The sequence below is a fragment of the Ochotona princeps genome, chromosome 11 (assembly GCF_030435755.1).
Source record: "Ochotona princeps isolate mOchPri1 chromosome 11, mOchPri1.hap1, whole genome shotgun sequence".
Classification (NCBI taxonomy): Eukaryota; Metazoa; Chordata; class Mammalia; order Lagomorpha; family Ochotonidae; genus Ochotona; species Ochotona princeps.
In genome coordinates this window covers 9,058,476-9,079,818 of record NC_080842.1, presented here as the reverse complement: position 1 = coordinate 9,079,818, position 21,343 = coordinate 9,058,476, and the positions used below count along the sequence as shown (strand labels likewise).

Sequence of the window (21,343 nt, the reverse complement as noted above, 5' to 3'; positions counted from 1 at the left end):
TTTCTATCATTTACTAGCATGGAATTACATATGTATAAATTATATATGTATATCTGTCTGGGATGAGGATTGGAAGTAGGGGAACCTTAGACTATACAGAATTATACCATAAAAATCAACATTAAAAAATTTTTAAAAAATTATTTCTCTCTATATATGTATAAATTGGTATAAATTGCTGCTAGGAATAGTGAGATTACTAGATCAGTCATCTTCATGTGTAACATCACTGGGAAGAAGGGATTTCAGTAGCATATTTGTAACCTACAGGTCAGATGACCACAGGTCTCCATTTCTGTCCCATTTTTCCAAAGAAACCTTTAACATTTGGGGGATTGGTCTGCCACAGCCTTGCTTGGGAATCAAGGTTTGAGCTCAGTCTGTGTGCCTGAGCAGTTCAGGACAAAGGCCTGCCCTCCAAACCAGGCCTTCATGAGGGTGGGGCTACCCATAGGGAATCCTGGATTTGACTCAGTCTGAAGACCACCCCAGGTGAATGAATTCTCAGTCAGGGAGGCTGCCCCTTACCTTCCTCTCCGCCTCTCTCTCCTCCTGCTCCTGGCAGCCTGCAGTCAGATGGGTCGGAGGTACTCCTGAGCCCTGAGGTCACCTGTGGCCCTCCAGATATGGTGGTCACCACTCCCTTCGCTCTGACCATCCCGCACTGTGCTGACGTCAGCTCTGAGCACTGGAACATCCACTTGAAGAAGCGAACACAGCAAGGCAAGTGGGAGGTGAGACCCTATTCTTCCTTTAAAAAAAGAAAAAATGAAATTTGTGTTCTTCCTATGGATAGGTTTAACCTTAACCTTTCTTTACACAGTGGGTCAGCTGTGAATTTCTGAGCATTTTCCTGTTGGGAAGGGTTGGTGGCATGTGTTCTGAAACATTCAAAAGCTATTAGATCATTTTTCCATAAAAACAGAAGAGACACGGGATAAGCCATACCTTTGTATCTGGTTTTAGAAAGCAGTTGTAGTAACCCATGCAGGAGGACGTGCTTACCACCTGTATTGAGTCATATCAGTTTCTGTTCTCTGAATCAGTGTTACTTAACTTCGGTGGAGTTTACTGAGGGGGGTTCAAGGTACACAGGGGGCTACAACATATATTAATGCAGTCAGTGCTTAACATGTTTGAGTTGGTAGACCTATTAAGCATTATTAGGGCTTGTTTATATATATATAGATAGATAGATAGATAGATAGATAGATAGATAAGTAGATAGATAGATAGATCCTTGCAGTAATACAGTACAGAAAGCCAATCAGGAAACTAAGAGAACAGAAATATAGAATAGAAGCCTAAGAACAAGTGACAGTCACAACAAAGAAAGATTGCAGTTGTAACATTACTATTTTACATGAATGCTGTCATCTATCTACCTATTTGGAACCCCTTTATGTTTGCATGCAAACAGGTGCATCGTCCTGTTGCAGCACAGTGACCTGTTGCACCTAGCCCTAGGATCTGGCTTCCCTCAGGGAACTTCAAGTCAAGGAAGTCAAAGCAAAATTGCATTTCTTTAGGAGAGGAAAAACCCCACAGGCTACAATGGATTACAGTGACTGTGACCAACTATGGCTTGAAACACATCTAGTCACCTTGTTTCAGACACATTGTAATGGGGCCCCAGTAAAATCCACCGGCAACATCATCCTCTGGGGATGAGACTCTAGGGGACTCAGACACGGGATGTGTATTGGTCTCTTTAGGTGTTCGCTTGCCCTGATCTTGACCATTCTCATTTTTCTTCTCAGCACTTCCTCACTTCTTTTGCCTCTGAATAGTGTTATATCTGTGCTCAACCCACCCAATCAAACAATCTCACATTCTTACCAAGGAGAATGAAATATTCTAGTGCATCTTATCCATATCATCTGTTGAATGGCTCTTCTTCAGTGATGTTGGTGGAAAGAAAAAAAGATAAAACGTAGGACAGAACATAAAGATTAAGGATATTTGAACTTTCTGAAACATATCTTTGTAGTAAAAAAAAATTATTAAAGCTAATATTCCACATTGTTTTTTTTATAAGATTTTATTATCATTATTGGAAAGCCGGATATACAAAAAGGAGGAGAGACAGAAAGATCTTCCATCCGATGTTTCACTCCCCAAGTGAGCTGCAATGGGCCAGTGCGCGCCAATCCGAAGCCAGGAACCAGGAACCTCTTCCGGGTCTCCCACACGGGTGCAGGGTCCCAAAGCATTGGGCCGTCCTGGACTGCTTTCCTAGGCCACAAGCAGGGAGCTGGATGGGAAGTGGAGCTGCCGGGATTAGAACCGGCGTCCATATGGGATCCCGGGACATTCAAGGCGGGGACTTTAGCCGTTAGGCCACGCCGCCGGGCCCAACCACATTGTTTTTTAAACTTCACATTGAAAATTCTATGCTTTGGTTAATTTACCCAAAGTCCTTTCTGTTATAACAGATTAGTAAGCCACTGGCTAACATGTTGAACATAACCATGTCTTGAATTTTTCAAGTTAGGCAAGAGTTGGACAGAAGAGAAACAGTTAATGTCAGGATAAGTAGGACAATCATATTCTCAAAGTTTTTGTCATTGCAAAGTGACTTTTATAATCATATCTTATACCCCAGATAGTTTAACATTCCTTTCCCCAACAGGAAGTGATGTCAGTGGAAGATGAATCTACATCCTGCTACTGCCTTTTGGATCCCTTTGCATGTCATGTGCTCCTAGATAGCTTTGGGACATATGCCCTCACTGGTGAGCCCATCACAGACTGTGCCGTAAAGCAGCTCAAAGTGGCGGTGTTTGGCTGCATGTCCTGCAACTCCCTGGATTACAATTTGAGAGTTTACTGCGTGGACAACACACCTTGTGCATTCCAGGTCAGCTTTTTCCTATCATTCTTCTGATGGTGTCATGACAGTATGACATTTCCTAGAGATTGGTGTTATCAGTAGAGTTGTATTGTTGAGGGTCTCAAGAACGAACCCTCACTCTTGGTTTCACTGGGATGCCAGTCTTGAAATAAGAACTGTGTTAATTTAATATGTGTCTAATAATTGCAAGAGAGTTTTAATATCCTTGACACTCAAGGATTAAATTCATGCTTGCATTAAACAATGAGTATTAAATTGTTAGACTATTGAGAGGTATAGAGTCCAGAAAACAGAGATGCTTTAGAACAGGAAAAAAAATCTTGAGAATTTCTTCATTTCTTGAGAATGAATCGAGTAGAATACAAAGAGACTCCATGTCAGCAAGGAAGATGGCACTGGCCACAGGAGCAGAGTTATGTGATGTGCAGAGGGCTGTGATAAAATGCCTTAACTCAACTGAACTGCAGGTTGTAGTTAGGGACCACCACCTATAAATCAAATGTATGACCAAGCAACCAATATTATATCCTACATACATAATCTATTATTATCAGGCTCCAAGGGCAGAGAGGGGGCAAGGTTCCTTCCCATTTTGGGTGATCCTAATCATAGGTTTGTTTTTAAATTAGCTACTCAGAAAGAGTATGAGTTTATTAGTAGCATCAAGGATAAAGCAGACCTTGTAATGTGTAAGCTGTGCCCATACAGATAGCACAGCTCTCTTGAAAACCCCCATTCAAGATTCCTGTTAGTCCAGTCCTAGATCATTGCGTCCATTTCACAGAGCACTTCCCCTGCAACTCGATTTTGAGACACTGAGCTGGAAACCTCATGTTTACCAATAAAACATGTATAGTGACCTAAAATCAGAACTTAGGCCGATAAGATAACACAGTGCCAGCCTGAGTTCTCATACTTGATCTGTCTCCTCAGTTGCACTGGTTGGTACATAACAGCACAGGGAACCTTTGGCTGTTCTTCTAGAGATGTGTTATTCTGTGAGGAGCTTCAACATCAGACCTTGTCTTGTGATGGGCATGTCATACTCCATCTGTCTGCCACCCCACTTAACAACATGATTTCTCCAAGATAAATAAACAATAAGTATTTGGTAAATAATTGTAATAACAAATGACTAAATAGGAGTGTTTATCTTGGGGTCAATAATTTCACTATCTGTTGTAAAATGCTGCATGACTCCAGTTGTATGTTCAATAGCTCAACCAGATTTTAATGTTTGAATTAATGGGAGTGGTATTGGATGGTATACAGTGTCTTGGTTCTTATAGCTAACTTCCTGTTGACTACAATGATCATGAGCAGATCTTCACATACTTACGTTGCAACTTCACCCTCCTGTCCAATTCGGAATTTTTCGTTGTCCTGATATATATAGCAGCCGGACAGATACTTACCTAGGGGGCTTATTCTTAGTGATGTTCAGATCATGTTTTTATTTTTATTGATTGCTGCCAGATTTTAGAACAGTTCATCAATACACAGACAAACAAGCACCATAGTAGAGTTCTCAAAAACAATCCCTAAACACCCGTTTCCAAACGACTACCCATTTCTGTTGGTCAAATCCCCTTCTCAGTGCTAGGGAAAATGTTATGCTTCCAATACTGCTACCCCAGTAACTTAAAGAAATGTCTCTAAAAAAGTAAATAAGTTAGCAAATGGCTACAACTTTCCTTAAGGGAAATGGTTTTTAGTGGAAATATTTTGGAAAGTCTTTCATTGTCATCTGGTTCCCTCCAGGGATTCTTTCTCTGATTTGATCAGATAAGGCCGATTTTTAAGTTGGGTTTGGCTGTATGATTGGATTTGTGATTGACAGGATGTATGTGACAGCTGTCATAAGCAGCAAAGGCCATGCATCCCCTGCAGTTCTGAGAGATCATCAATCTTGCTTGAATAATTTTTCTGGCCCACAGAAAGATTAAAACCTAACTTGTAGTTTTTTCCATTGGAATTTTCTAGCCCAGCAACTACCATTTACTCATCAGTCATGGACTCTAGGTTTTGTTTCTGAAAGGATCTTACTTTCTGGATTGTTCCCTTACTAAGTGACCTTCTACACTGACATTTTGACCCTAATACCTCAAGTCATCTGTGTCATGCTGTGGTTTTATGGGTTATATTAGATGGAAGGATCTATGTAGTTACTAATCAACCTAAATAGTTCCACTGAAAAAAAAAAAAGCTTTAGCAAGAATTCACTCCTTAAGCTGAAAAAAACTTCAGACCAGTGATAGCTCTCCCCATCTCAGGCAACATGAGCCAAAACATACAATCACAATAGACTTTCTTTAACGCTCACATCTCTGTTAAAACTAGCACATAGTTTTACATGGGACATTTCTACAGACTGAGCCCATCCGGCGTTTGTTTCAGCTTCCACTGCAATCAAAGAGTAATGGTGATTAGGAGGCAGATAAAAGCAGGACCATGATAGCAGCTGCTGTCTCTACTCCAGTGACAACTCATACGTGCCCAACTAGTTATGTGCTCTTTATCTAGAGCAAATTAGGATGAAAGGCTTTGGTTGCAAATCCCAGTGGGAAATGGCATTCCTATAAAACACATCAAAGCCCACGCTCTTCCTGGAAGACCTTGCAAGAAAGAAAACAGGGAAATGTCCACCCAGCTCTAACCTGAGTGAGGAAGGCAATACAAGTTTCCCACTCAAGACCACTTCTTTAGAGAATTTTTCTAGCTACACAAAAAAATATTTTCAGTTTTCCATGATGACTTCCTTTCCCCTGTGCCTCAGGTTGGTCTTCTCTGATACATTTTGTTCAGACTGGGATAGCTTAGAATACTGGTAGCTGTTTCCTTGAATGAAAATAATGTAATGCCACCTATACTTGGCTGAGACATTAAGATTCAGAATTTTAAGGATCACTTCTGATAAACACATCAGAAACTGTCCCTATGACAAATTCAGTTGGCTCATACATGTTTTGAATGTGCTGGAATATGCCAGAGAGTGAGTAGAGAGTAAGAGGGGCCAGAGTACATATCCTTCTGCTTCCTGCCTCTGTGATTTTGGAATCACTGGAGTCATCATTTTATGTTTGTATGTTTGACATCATCCTTGATAAATTCAAACCAAAGGCTGAGAAATGATGACGCATTTTTGAAGCAGTCATGTTTTAAGACCCTGGTTTTTGTCACTGTGTGTTTTATTACAGAACAACACACACATACAGCTCAAATAAACCTTGACTTATGGAAAGCAAAAAATTGAGCACTTGGTTTACCTTATTGCAGAGAGAATAGAAAACAAGTAGATTTTTTCTTATTGCCCCCACGCTCCTATTCAGTACTTCTCAGTTCTCATTACCTACTTGGCATTAATGTGGATTTAGAATCTAATTTCAAAGGATTTCCTCCAGATGTAGCTCTTGTGTTTATCAATAATGCAACCTTGGGAAATATTGTTCACATAGAGCATTTAAAGACAAACACCACAGTGACATAATTTGTGTGTGTGTGTGTGTGTGTGTTCAAACAGTTTTGTCTCATAAATATGTAAATGTGTCCTGCCTGTTGCAGTATCCCTGAAGCACACTTAAATACTGCTGCCTGTCTCATTAAATCAACATAAAGAGCTCAGTGAGTTACAAGGCCCAGATTTCTCCTGGCCACAATTTCTAGAATTGGATGCCTTGAAGTCCCCAAAAGTGAGACGAGGAACTAAAGTTCCTTACAAAACCGCCAGCCAGACCCTTTTCCTAGTTTCATTAACTCAAGTATCAACTTCACAGTGAGGCAGAGATTTAGCAAGAGGTAACCTTATCACAGAGGCAGTAGATAGGAAAAGCAAGTGCATGTCTGGCCTCACTCTCAGTAAGTAATATCCAGGTGAGTGAGATCCTGGCTGAGGCGCTGGTGGCACTGATTCCCAAAACGGGAAAACATTTAAAAATGCAGCCCCTGAGCCAAAGCCATGACTGGGAAACCTGTGTTAAGTACTACCCATTCTGTGCTCCATGGTTGGTATCCGAAAGCCGTCACTCAGGGATGTATTTATCTTTCATGCCAATTGTGCCCTTACAAATATATAAATGAAATGACTCCTTCATTACTGATCTTTTCCATTTCAATAATTGATTTGTTAATGAATAACTAATTGCTTAATATTTTGTACAAGATTATAGGTCATTGTTAATCATTCATAGTCGATCAGTAAAGAAAGAAAAAAAAACATGCCGATTGTATTTAACTTTGTGGTCCTAAAGGAGAACTATTTAACAGCTACCCTTTTCTTCCATAATCGTTAAACTGGATAGAAGTTTTTTGAATTCCTAATATTCTTCATTCTGCATTTCTATGACTATGTAGACAGTATCTATAAAATACAGAGCAAATCCAGACATGATTTATGTCATTTTAGGCATACACCTTGGCATTAATGATAAACCACTTATGCGACAGAATTAACAGCAGTCTAACCTTGACATGACTCTTGTAAAAAAACAATGCCAAGCCAATCTAAGAGAATGCCAAGGAATTTTAGTAGGAAAGACTCTCACTCAGGGTTCATAGTCCAGTCTTAGTTCTGTCCCTAACCATGTAGCTTCAGGAAAATGAGCTTCCTTCTGGGGCTTCCATGTTTTTGTCTGTAAATAAGAGCCTTAATGAGCTAAATATTCATTAAGTTCCCTTCTAGTACAACAATTCCATGTGGTTTCTAAACCATAAATTAGCCTGCCACTGCGCTAAGTAATACATGATCTCCAATAAGTTACTTCATCTCCTGGTATCAGTTGGCTTCCCTAGGAATTACAGTGAGTTAGATTTAAAGAAAAGGAGTATTCTTTGGAGAGCCTAATTCAAATATTCTTAGAAGAGTCAACACAGTTATTATACTGTGGCTTTAATATGGTTTTAATAAACCCCATTTCTTATGAGTACCTGTTTCTAATCTTGTACCATAATTGCAAAAGGAGATTAACATATTCTCATGATAATTATTTGGTGTGTCTATAAATAAACTCAGGTAAGGTACTAAAGCCAAAAAAAAAAAAAAGAAAAGTGTAATTCACCAAAGAATACATACAATAGTCGTTGGAATTCTATACACCCAATCTTCATTTTGCAAGAATAGTAACCTTTCGAGTATATGTAGTACCCAGGAGATTCTTATGTATGTCATTATTACTCCAGAATAAAATATGAGTGACAATTTCAGCATCATAATCATCAACACCAGCTGCCCACTTGGCACCTGCCTTTATCTCCCCTCCATTTGGCCACCTTGTATTGGTGCATTGGCTGTTTACTACCAAGAATGACTTGTTCCTCCTCCCCTAGGACCCACCCCTATATTGATTTTCAAGTTCAAATGGAGTCTCCCCTCGTCTGTTAGTGCCTCCACTTTCTTCTGGCCACTCCTTTAAGTTTTATAGGTATTGTAACAATCTAGGGGTTTTTATTAAGCCTGCTCTGTCACTCTCCCTGCACCACAGCCCAAATTGGCACATTTCAGCCAGCGCCATGTCCCTCTGAGTCTGAATGCTTGACACTTAGACAAGCTCAAAAGAAGGAATCCGTGGGCAGCACCTGCAAGAGGGCTGATATCTCACCCAAGTAAACACTGAGAATAGATTCCCTTCCAGCCCAGACGCTTTCCTTCTCCTCGTATACTCAGTAGATGGTTGCTACCAGCTACAATGCGATTATGTCCAACAGGAAATTTACAATCTAGCAGTGCACTGTCCATGTGTTGGAATTTAAAATTAGAAAAATCAGCTCCAGGATCCCAGCAACTGCAGTGCAAGCAGCCACTCAACTATCATTTTTTCATCATGTGAAAAACAGTTCCACCATCCCAGAGTTCAATGCTTATCCAAGAATCCCAAGAAACAAGCCCTCCCAGGTAGGGCAAAGAGATGGACAAGTCCACATTGGATCTGAATCATTCCTTTTCCCTACTAGCAATCCACTCAGTTAAAGGGTACAAGTAGGAGAGGAGTTGAGTGGCCTTTCCTTTGAAATGTTTAGAATTGTTTCACTAATGTCATTCCAAATTAAGCCTCAAAATGAAGTAGCTTGCAAAGTGGCTATTACTGGTTTTTAATTGAAATGCAAGTTGTGCTGTATTTCTAAACTTTCTCATTACTTCTCCACACCTTTTTTTTAAAACTCTGGAAATGCTATAGGGCATAAAGAATTTGAGCTTTTGTATTTTTTTAATTTGCACTGCAAGGAAAGTGTAAGTCAATTAATGGTGATCTTAAACATAGATTTAGGGTGATTGCTTATCTCCAGTCACAATGGAAGTCTCAGCCCCCAGTGTGTAACATTTTAAATAATACATATTTGTCCCATTATTTTATTTATCTCTACAATACACTTGTTTTTTCCCTATTTTTTTTATTCATTGATTACATTGTATTATGTGATACAGTTTCATAGGTACTGGGATTCTCCCCACCCCTCCCCGCACCCTCTCCCTATGGTGGATTACTCCACCCTGTTGCAAAACTGCAGCTCAAGTTCAGTTGGGATTCCCTCTTTGCAAGCGTAAGCTAAACTCAGTCCAACATCTTATAGTCCTGTCACATTCCTCAGCTTCTTGGGGAGACCCAGTCTGGTCCGAGGGCAGAACCAGCAGAGTATCCTCCCCATCAATTAAAGGCTCCAACATACCCTCAGCAACTATTAGCTTCATTGTGGAATTAATTGATATAATGCTGAGTAACCAATATGTTGTACACAAATCTACAATACACTTGTAAGCACCACAATTTTAAAACCAATTAAAGGTATTAAATATAATTATCAGAATCTCTCAGTAAAAGATGCAGAGGTGTCTATCCCAGAAAGTTCTGTTTTTGAGCTTGAGTTAACTAAACAGCAACTTATTTTCTCTTCTTTTGGTATGATGACCAATGTCTTAGTTCAAAATAAACATACAAAATAAACATGATGCCTATACTCTAGAACATTTGAGTCAGAGGAATAAATATCAAAGGTCTCCCCCTGTGCCGCAGTGCATCCTATTATGGCGTGGCATTTGGAGTCGTAAACTCTGCTTCCACTGCAGAGCCCTGCTAATATGCCTGGGAAAGCAGCAGATAATGGCCCAAGTACTTGGGTCCCTTCCAGAAGCCAGATTGAAGTTCCTGCATCCAGGTTTTGGGAATTGAACCAGCATATATTTTCCCTCCCTCCTTCTCAAATATTGTGTTAAAGAACAAATATTGAATAACGCCTATGTTAGTGAAGAATAACTGAAGCCAAGTAGAGAAGACTGATCTGCATTTATTATGAAAAAGATGCTGTATCATTTTAAGACACATCTATCCCTCGGCTGTGACCACATTTAAATAAAATCATAATTGTGGGAACTCAACAGTAGCTTAATCTGGAAGCAGGGATAATGTCTTCAAGAACAGTACCATGTGTTTAAACGCTTAAGCAACACAAATGAAGAACAGCTGGTTCTCCAAAACATGTCCATTTTACAAATATTTGTTTTTATTTGCAAGTCAGAGTTACAGGGAGAGAAAGAGAGAGGTCTTTCATTTGCTGGTTCACTCCTAAATGGCCACAATAGCCAGCACTGAGCCAATCTGGAGCCAGGAGTTTTTCCCAGGTTTCCTCCATGGGTACCAAAGACTTGAACTATTTTCTTCTGCTTCCCCAGGCCATAAGCAGGAAGCTGGATCTGAAGTGGAGCTTCCAGGACTCAGAGCAGTGCCCTGAAGGGAATGCTGGCTCTGCAGGCAGAGACTTAACCTACTATGCCAAGCCCCTTGCCATATCCTCTTATCTAAGCAATGTTCTGATGTTAGTCCTGAGCCTTGAAAGGGGTTTGGAAGATGTGCATGACAGATGGCCTAATAGGTGGTTTGTCCCTCTTCAGGGACTCCTGGCAGGGGACACCTACTTCCCCAATGAGGCTGTCTGAAACACTGGCTGCCTCACAATGGTCCCTGTCTACTTTTTCCTTTCTTGCAGGAAGTGGTTTCCGATGAGAGACATCAAGGTGGGCAGCTCCTGGAGGAACCAAAGTTGCTGCATTTCAAAGGGAACACCTTTAGCCTGCAAATCTCCGTGTTGGATATCCCACCCTTCCTCTGGAGAATTAAACCATTCACCGCCTGCCAGGTACCAGCCACATGGGTTTCCCAACACCATCCACTATGCCTCACCCAGCAAATGTGGTCAGAAATCTGACCAAGGTCCTCAAATGTCCTCCTCTGCCAGAGGCCGAAGCTTATCTCAGAATTGTCCTGGAGTACGGGCTACATGCTGTCACAAAGCCATGCATTTCTAACAGGTGGGAAGTCAGGTGCTTGCTAGTCAGGGAATGTGGCATTGTTCCTCTCTGCTGTTAGAGTTGTTGTTCAGTGCAGGTAGAAGACAGAACAGCTAAAATCCTAAAGGCAATATATGTCTATGGTTGGTCTTCACTGGAATCGTTATGTTATGAGTCATTGTTGTAATGATAGCCAGCAATGAATTAACTGTATGTTTAGGGAGATACTTCTTGAAGATCATGAATGTTGGAGCTATGGCCAGTAGGATGTGAATATGAGATATTTATCCTTTCATGTTGGGAACAAGATCTTCAAAAAGTTCATGACAAATGTGTATTATATTTTTTAAAAGTAGACATGGATCTTAATTTTATTAAAAAAATCATGATTATAAATAGATTCTAATGAGTATCTTTTCTCTGCTTTTTAACTTGTAATTTCCTATTTTTAATCTACTTGGAAACCCTGCACTTCAGAAAGTTTGGGAAGGCGGGGGTAGGTGTTGTGGCATGGTGGCTTAACTCTCTACTTGCAGCATGCATGGGAAGGACGGGGCATCCATTCTGAGGGCAGGTCCAAGGCCTAGCCGCTGCTCTTTCGAGTTTAGCTCTCTGCTAATGTGACTGATAAGGCAACAAAGAATGACCTGAGTGCTTTGGCCCCTGCGACCCATGGAGGAAGCAAGAGTGGAGTTCTTGTCTCCTGGCTTTGGCCTGACCCCACCCTGGCTGTTGCAGCCAACTGGACATAAATCAATAGATGGGAGACCTTTTTATCTCTCTGTCAATCTGCCTTCCATATGAATAACAATGGTTTCCTGGAATGGAATTCAGACAAGTTTACGAGGCGGGCATTTAGTATGCCTACCTGGTACATCCACATGCCTTATCAGATTCAACTTCTAGATTCAACTTCTCACTTTGCTAAGGTATTCCCTTGGCAGCAGCAGTGAAGACTCCAGTAACTGAATCCCTGGCATCCATGTGGGAGACCTGCCTTGAGACTCCAGCCTTGGCTGTTGGTGGGCATTTGGGGAATAAATCAGCCGCAGATGGGAGCTTACTCTTTCAATCTGTAATTTTCATGTTGAAAAACAAAAACAGAACCCTGAAGTAGGCCTCTAGAAGAATGTTTATTCTGGTACAGAAATAAATTGAGGGGTTAGCATTGTGGTGCAGTCATGAACAAGCCTCTACCTACAATGCTGGCATCCTATATGACACCTGTTAGAGCCCTGAAAGTTCCGCCTCTGATCCTGAACTCTGCATTTGGGAAAGCAGCAGGAGGTGGCCCCAGTGATTCAGCCCTGTCACCCATGTAGGAGATCCAGATGGGGTTTCTGATTCCAGTTTTCCACTCGATCCAGTCCTGATCCTCGTGATCATTTGGGGAATGAGCAAGCATATAGAAAAATCTCTCATTTCTACCATTCTAATAAATCTTTTTGAAAAATTGAAATCCATTCATAGATTTTTCATAATTTAGTTACTTTAAACTACTTGAGGACCTCTTGTATAGCAGGAAAAATTTATAGGGTAGTTCAGAAACGCAATGAAAAACATAACATTTTAAATCAACTTGCCACCAACTTGTCAAAGTACTCTTGTATATAAAGGTATCTGTACCTTTATATACATGTCTTTCATTGAAATTTTCCTGAACTATAGTGGTTCTGTCTGGATCATTTTTAAGGACTTTGAATGCATGCCTAGAATGACACCATCTCTTATCAGTTGGAAATACTGCCATCTGTGAACAGCACTGTCAGTTGTCTATACCATAATTCATTTATTTTATTTTTATTAGAAAGGCAGTTACAGAGAGAACAAGAGATATAGATCTTCCATCTTCTGGTTCACTCCCCAAATGGCCATGACAGCCATTGCTGAGCCAATCTGAAGCCAGAAGCCTCCTCAGGGTCTCCTACGTGGATGTATAGGCCAAAGGACTTGAGCCATTCCCCCACTGCTTTCCCAGGTCATAAGTAGGCAGCTAGATCAGAAATGGAGCAGCCAGGACTCAGAGTGGTGCCCCTATGGATGCTGATACTAAAGGTATAAGTGTAGCCTACTATGCTGTGGCACTGGCTCCTATACCATAATTTCTTAACCCAGAGTCATCTGGGTTTTCAACTACCAGGTGATTTCCTTAACTCCGAGCAGGTTGCTACTATACTCCCATCAGCCTGGACTGACATTGAGCTTCAATTCCATCTTTCTTTGTGTTGTCCACAGAAGATTGTAGAAAGCTCTGTGGGGTCTTTAACCTTGCTGTCCTTAAGCCCTACATGGGATAACCACCTTTCAGAATAAGAACAAGCCAAGTCACATTAGTCTTAACTGCACCATGATCATCACACAAGTGTTGAACCACCAACCCTTTAAACTTCTCAGCCTCAGTTTATAAGCTGGACAAGATTGCTTTTTTTTTTTTTTTAATCTGCTATTCATACTTTCCATGCCATGCCAAATTTTGGCACTTCCAGAGCCATACAGGGCACACATTTTGTGCAGTAGTGAAGTCATTGGTTAGAATTCCCATATCCCATGTCCCAAGTACCTGTTTCAAGTCATGGCCTCTTACTAATACAGAAAAGTCTCACCACCCTTCAGGGCAGAAGAGAACAACCAAGTGCTTGGGCCCCTTCCATGCATGTGGGAAACTTAGGATTCAGTCTGGCCCAGCTCTCTCTCTCGTGAGCAATTGGGAGTGAACCAGTAGATGGAAAATTGGCATCTCTCCTCTACCTTTCAAATAATGGAAAGAAGCAGTTCATCTTTCATAACCCAAAGTCTCTTTGTTTCTTTCACATTCAGCACAATTTTTTATGGAAGATGTTTTCTTTGAAAAAAAAAAGAATGTATTATTTATAGTATTTAAGATCTAAAACTCCATTTTCTTGTAGGAAATATTCAATGATTCTAGTCCAAATTGGACAGCAGAGCATGGTTAAAACAAACATTGATAAGTATGCACACTTTTTTGTATTAATATTTATACCTTTTAAGGACTTCCTTTCACTGGATCAAATACAACTGACATAGTCCAAAGTAGCCATTAAGTTTAACAATTGAAGATAAAACTTCAGATGAAAGAATCATTGCTTTACAGCAGCACTTAAGCAATTATTCAAGCACTAGAGACACCTAAGTGAGCCCTGGGCAGGAGGCTAAGTGTCTAGCGCCCTCAGCACAAAGTCAAGGGGATTTGACTGGCAAGAAAACCCAAGCTTTACTGCTGGGATGGGTTGGATGACATGAGGGTTGTGAGCATGTATAAATATTTGCCTGTTGTAATTGAGCATAATTTGAATGAGGTTTAGAAGCCTGAGAAGCAATTTAGTTTTCTCTGCATCAGGAGGCTTGCCACTGGGTTTTCGTTTCCACTTCATTTTTCTTACCCCAAATGGCTTTCCACTCTGTAGATCCTCTCTCCTCACCACCCCACCTCCAATTTCCTGGCCCATGTCATCTTTGAAATTCCACAGCTTCAGTGAATACCCATTGTGCCCAGCTTAATGGCCATGCTGTGCTTGCTCCGGGCATCGGATGCAAGCACTTTGGGGAGGGTTTATACTCAGTCTGCTTGAATCTTATGTTCAGCATCTTGTGTGCTGACAAACTTGGCATGGATAATAGAAAATGGCTGTTCATTAGGACTTAGTGGCTGGGAACTAACAGGGTCTTTTTCTTGTTATCCCAGAGAGCTATTGTGGAGACAAGAAATCACACTCTCCCTGGTATCACTGACAGGTCTTTTCCTTCCACTGGTAAATGTCCAAATCATCTTCCAAGTCAGTGCCCAGATACCCTCTGAGAGCCCTGTCATTCACTTCCCCTTTGTCTAACTTTCAATCATGACTCTAAGAAGCCAACAATGAGGGCCCTTCCAAAAGTTCATAGAAAGTGGAATTCAGACTCCCCCACAATTTGTGGTCTTTAATCATTCCTGTCACAGTCAGCCTCTAGGTATAAACAAGCATGTTCTCTGTAGGTTGCTTAAACCAAAGAGCTACTACATTATGGTTTCCTTGATTCCTTGCTGGCTATAATAGAATGGAAAACTGTAAAGAAAAATCAGGTATTTATTTTTTAATCTAGCAAAGCACAAGGTTGGGTTGTCCCATCCCAAAGATGAAAGCAGCCGTCATTTCAATGGGCTTTGATTTTTGAAAAACTCAAGCGTCTGTCCCTTGTTAGGATGTGATGCTCATTGTTCATTCTCTCCATCTGCTACGAAGCAAATTCTAATGGGAATCCAGATGAAAACATTTCCAGAACTGTAAACACCTTTAAGTGTGGGACACACCGTCCTCCTGTATTACTTGCCAAATTCCTCAAATCACTGAGTGGGTTGGTGATTCGGGGCTTGGCTGTATTCACTTTGTTGTTGTTGTTTTGTTTGTTGGTTGTTTTGTGTTGTTTGGGGGGAGTGCATGAAAACAAAAATGATTGTCCCAAAGCTTCTCCAACCACAGTGCTTCTAGTCCTGTTATTTAATATTTTATCAAGAACCTATTTATTGGCAGCTGCTGTTCAAGTCAACAAAACCATTCCTTGGAGACTGCCTTATAATCAGATTTTTAAATGTTTTGATTGTGTGCAGCGTAATGCAAAGAGAAGAGGGTGTGTGTGTCTGTGTATTCCTATGTCTTTCTTGTAAGGAATGCTGATTGCTCCAGTGGGCATATTTTACCTTCTCCCCATGTTTAAGGATGAAGTAGAGAAAGTGATTCTAAAGGAAACACTTTTATGTAAGTGGTGCTGTTTTTTTTTTTAAGGAAAATGAGCATTACACCAAGGATATCAGTGTACTGCTGGAAACATAGGTGTGCTTAAGGATGAGTCTTTGAGCTCAGCCTTGTCCTGAAGACCAAAGGCTTGAACTATGTTATAATAACTCAAATTTCAGTTTTAGAAAACCAACACTTCCTTAGTTCAACTAAGCTAAGCCATCTTAGTAATGCAAAACACCTGTTAACCAGAGTCACCCTATGTTATCATTCCTTTAGTCCAAGGGGACAGTGCCAAGTAGGTAAAAAAATCTTTGCTTTGGAGAAGTTGGCTTACTGAGGAGTAATAGAGGAGAATAGAAATTGAAGCTGAAGGGCAACAGATGACAGATGCCCATGGAGACCAGGCAGCACACAAGGTTTAATGTGGCTGGCTGGCACCTCACCATTGTAAGCCTGAGCCAGAGAATTATGTGACAAAAACAGAATTCTTAGGCAATCTGGCCACATCAACATATCCCACCCATGACTCGGGGTAAGAAAGACTATAATGTTATTCTCTGAAGACTGTCAATCAACTGTCAATCAAATTTCCTTCTTCTGTCAACCCCAGACTCCTTCTAAGCTCCATCTAGCAGAAACTGTTTATTAACTGTAAGAAGAAATAATGTGAATAAGAAAATCAGAGAGAAGAGCTGTGGGGGATAGAGATGGAAGCACACAGCTTCCAAAGGTGGTGTTTTCAAGAAAATAAAGGCCAATAGAACTACATGTAATGCCAAGTACTGATGATCATGAGATAAATATGAGGTATAATGTTATTACTCAGAGATGACACCTGCATGTGTACCTGGATGATGTCATGAGGAGCTCAGGAGACAGAGAATCATACAAGACTCTAGAGCTTCTTGTGGTTTACACCCAGAGGATAAATTGGCGAAGGATGGGACTAGATGACAAGAAGTGGTGGAGCTTTGAAAGTATGTATCATGGTTCAAGTTGAGACATTTTTGAATGCTTCAGGGAAGCCAGCTTTCTTTGAATGTTGTCAGGAAGCTCCGTCCATCAAGTGTGTACTCTTCTGTACTGTCTACTACTGGTTGGGGTTTTGAGGGAGAGGGGGGAGGTAGACTTTCTCCATGAATCTGTCCTGAAAGAAAGAGGGAAAGAGTCACCCTTAAATGCACTTGTTCCGCGCTACTGGTGATACAAGGAGATGGTGTCCCAGCCATGGTCTCCTTGCTGACGGGTAGCTGGATGCTTCTCTTAGCACCTTCTATAGATGACAGCCTCCCCGTGCTACCTTGCTGGTGGTAGAAACTTCTACAAAAGCAACCTGGGAAGCTAAGACAGTTACTTTGGATTCACTGCAGTATCAGTGTACAAAACCTGGCATACTTTTAAAAAACAGTATGTATTCTCTAGGGACGTTTTCAAGACTGTATACATAGATGTCAAAAAGTTTTAATAATACCACAATAAACTCATCCTTTAATTTCAATTTCTCACTGATTGTTAAAATTACCCTTAAAAGTCTTCAAAGTGAGTCATCTAGATTTTAATAATGGTCCTTGGTCTTTTAACATAGGCTTGCCACCTTTCGTTTTCACAGTTGTTAGAAAGGTATGCTTTTTCAGAACATGTAAAGAGCAAATTAAGGAGGTGAGAAATAGAGGGGGAGAAAACTGAGGAAAAGGATTGATGGAGCTTGAACCTACTTGATTGTCACCGAGGACTCCAGTCACATTTGAGAAGGAGAGAGACTTGTTTAGTTCATGAAAAAACCATACATACTGATGGCATATTCCAAAGTAATCAGCCTCTGCACAGCCCAATTGGTAGCAGGCAGTGGCTAGGGTAAGTAATAATGAGATATCTGCATAGATTTTATAATTTCCTTCCTCATTTAGTAAAAATTACTTTTGCTGCTTATCCCTTGAGAGTAGCAAGTGAACCTAATTTGTTTTTTCTTATTGCTTATTCAGTATGTGTCTGGCCATTAGTGGACATCTTATTGTGTAATTGTGGAGTGACCAAACTGAACAAATGAGGAGAGTGCAGAGTAGACTGCATCTGTGGTGGCTGTGTGTATGGTGCAATGGTGAGAGAACATTTCTCCAAGCGTTCATGGAAAATATAACTAAAATGTGCCTATTTTGACTGAGAACATTTTGAAATCCATGCCCTGTGGTTTTCCTAATGTGCATTTTCCATGAACGTTTTAAAGGCTCCTCCTCTGTATGTGTGCTTTTTGCAGTAGGTAATGATGTTTAGGCTCAATACACTGACAGTGCTGCTTTCTGACGTGGCAGTAGGATTTGATGGCATAAGGCCAAGTTTCAGTAAGTCTCCAAGCATAATTTTCTCAATGAGAAGATATCATCCTATCTTAGGCATAGAATGGAAGGATGAACCACAGCAGTCTACTACAGGATAAATAATTTTTCTTATTTTTTAGTGGAAAACTGTGCTGATTAATTTTCAACGGTGTTCTCCCGGTTGTGTATGTCACCAAGGGCAATGTGAGCTCTCACAGTGTGGTTTTGGAATTCAAATGTTATCAATTGGAATTGACATTAATTAGTACAGCTTGGCATATGCTAGAATATTTTTTCTACAACATTCCACCAATGTCACTTAGGCAGTTATCTCTGCTGTGATCATTGTTGCCATCACTGTAATTATTGCTATGAAGGCTCTCCTGTGGCCCATTCATCTCAGCCAGTCTCTGCACACCATACCCCTTTCTCCTCTCCTCCACTTGCAGGAAGTTCCATTCTCCCGTGTGTGGAGCAGTAACCGGCAGCCCCTGCACTGTGCCTTCTCCCTTGAGCGCTACACACCCACCACTACCCAGCTGTCCTGCAAAATCTGCATCCGGCAGCTCAAAGGCCATGAACAGATCCTCCAAGTCCAGACATCAATCCTAGAGGTGAGTCCTTGATGCCCAGATCGTTTGACTTCCTTTCTGAGTGAGGAGCAGAACAATAAAGCAGCTACACCTGTATCTACCGTGAGATTCATCACAATGCACAAAGCTCTTTCAAACCTCATTGCTTCTAAGGAAAGGAAGCTTTTCCTCAGGCTGAAATTCCTGGTGGGAAGGAAAGTTCACCTCTTGCAATGTAGATTTAGTGGAGGGATCTCCAGAGAAGCAGTTTTGTAAACTAGGATAAACCTAGAATGTAAGCTGGGATTCTTTAGATCCAATTAGGATGGTTAAGATACAGACCACAACAGGATCACCCTTGCATAACTTGGTTGTTTTCAGTGATCTGGCTAGTCTGCTAGAAGCCATTTGTCTCATGTGTGTTATTTCTTCCTTGGGTCCCCTGTCCCTTGTCTTCCTGCATCTTGTCACGCTGTACAAGCTCATGTAATTCACATTCCCATCAAACCTAGCCCATCTGCTATTACAGTAATGAAATGCCTGTTGCTGGGAACATTGTAAAGAAAGGAGGATTATGTAGTCAGAGTGTGTCTGCATCCTCTGAGCTCTGCTGATGGAGATTTCATGGTGGATGCTATCACCATGCAAGATGGAATTCATGTGGTGAGACCCAAAGCATGTCCCTAACACCTTACAAGCAACAACTCAGGGTCCCACAAGAGCTGTGTTAATCCTCCCTCAGAGCAGTATCCCCAGTGACTTACTCAGCTGTATCTTGTATGGTCCTGTACACCAACACACTGGGACCCAGGCTTCCCCCATATACCACCTAGTTTCATCAGTTTAATGAATAGCATAGGTACTAACCTCGTGCTATAAAAAAAAGAAGAGCAACAATAAAAGGATAAAGGACTACATCATGTTGCCATTGAAGGGCAGAATTAATACGAAACTTGAGGGAGAATTCACTTGGGAACATTCTCAAAAAGACACCAGATCACAGCCATGGCTTTGATCTGCCCTAAACTACTGAATGGCTTCATGGCCGTTTCAGGGTAGAAAGACAGAGTTCCCAAAAGGTAGGATGCCTTGGTTTAGCAGGTTAAAAGGAATCTAAGTAGTGGAGGAAACATCTCCTTTCTTCCCTGTATAGCATACCTAGATATACACATTCATTTATATATAATATATTCGTGGATACTTGGTAGACAGTTTAACACATTTATATACAAACTACCCAACTTTATGGTTTTATGCTTTGAGAAGTTGTAGCCATATGACGCTACTTCTCTCTGTTCTCATTTGAATTCATTGTTTATGCAAAATGAGTATTGCTAATTCCCCAAATAGTTTTTCTAAAGACTAAAGGCTTTCCAAAGGATTATATCTTGAAATTGATAGCTGTCTCCATTGACATGTTTACGCAGTATTTGCATTCATTATTGAGAATTAGCATTATGTGCTAAAGTAGTTTGGGTGGGGAAGATAGATCTAGAAACCCATGATAGGATATTTTTAGAGCCTCTTACTTGAACAGTCGTGACTTATTTAACACCGTGGATTCCAAAGTCAGAATCATGGGCAAGTTTTAAAATAAAGACAAAAGGAAAATCGAAGAAGAGCTGCTTTGAAAGCAAGCATTAAAAGGTAGAACATAAAGATGTTTCAATTCCAAATTTCCTAAATATCTGTTAACAGATTAACAAAAGGATTTCAGGTTTAAAGATTTTGATTTTTTAAAACACACCTCTACATTGGGAATTAGCAAGTGCTATTACAGGAAATTCATCCATTAGGATCTAGTAGGGTTAGGTCATGCTGTTTCCTTTGCTCCTTGTTTAAGTTACTGAAGCTCATGGAAGAAAAATTAGCTAATACACACCAATGTATCCCCAGTTCTTGCTTTGCAAGTTTATAGTCCCTGTGAAATGTGAAGACAACATCAAAGTGTCTCCCTAGCAAATGGGAGATGGGCATAAAAATGTGCAGCTATTCACTGTTGGCCAGCAATCACGCAAGTTGTACGCAGCTACATTTTAGAGATTTCATGAAGCTTCTATCTTTGGAAACATCAGTTTAGCCATTGTTTCAAGTATTCCCACAAAAATGGACCCAACCTGAATCCATCATCGTGTAACAAAGTAGGTCTTAGAAAAGTCGAATATGTTATTTTCTATGACAGAAAAGACTAACAACCTTTGAAAGTTGCTATATTTCGGGCAGTGTTTCCTTTATGTTCACATTTGTCATCTAACCATCACAACTCTGTGGATGAAGCACTGCCATCACAATTTTATACAATGTGTAAAATTCTGAAAAGGTCAGCTTTCTTGTCCTTGTCCACTGAGCAGATTGAGAGGGAAGAGCCAGGGTGCCAAACTGAGAGACTCACTTCAAGATCCAAGGTTGATGAATATACTATGCGATTTCAGAACCCTAAACAAGGAGTCTCTCGTCAGCCTTCTTCATCGACTTTAGCCATAACAGAAGGCTCTTGTGAGTGCGGACTGATGCCCATGGACATCTCCCATGTCTCTGAATACATAAAAGAATATGAACTTTCTTCAAAGGAAGAATGGGGTGCAATGATT

The 21,343-nt window shown here is 40.7% G+C and overlaps 1 protein-coding gene across 1 annotated transcript in view; it reads left to right on the top strand.

The window, feature by feature from the left end:
• Positions 1–21,343, top strand: part of UNC5D (unc-5 netrin receptor D) — a 543,052-nt gene that overhangs the window by 499,060 nt on the left and 22,649 nt on the right. Inside the window, exons 12-15 of the mRNA XM_004592710.2 lie at positions 566–734; positions 2,633–2,860; positions 10,829–10,978; positions 18,630–18,794. Of these exons, the coding sequence (XP_004592767.1) occupies positions 566–734; positions 2,633–2,860; positions 10,829–10,978; positions 18,630–18,794 (712 nt within the window). The remainder of the gene's footprint in view (positions 1–565; positions 735–2,632; positions 2,861–10,828; positions 10,979–18,629; positions 18,795–21,343) is intronic.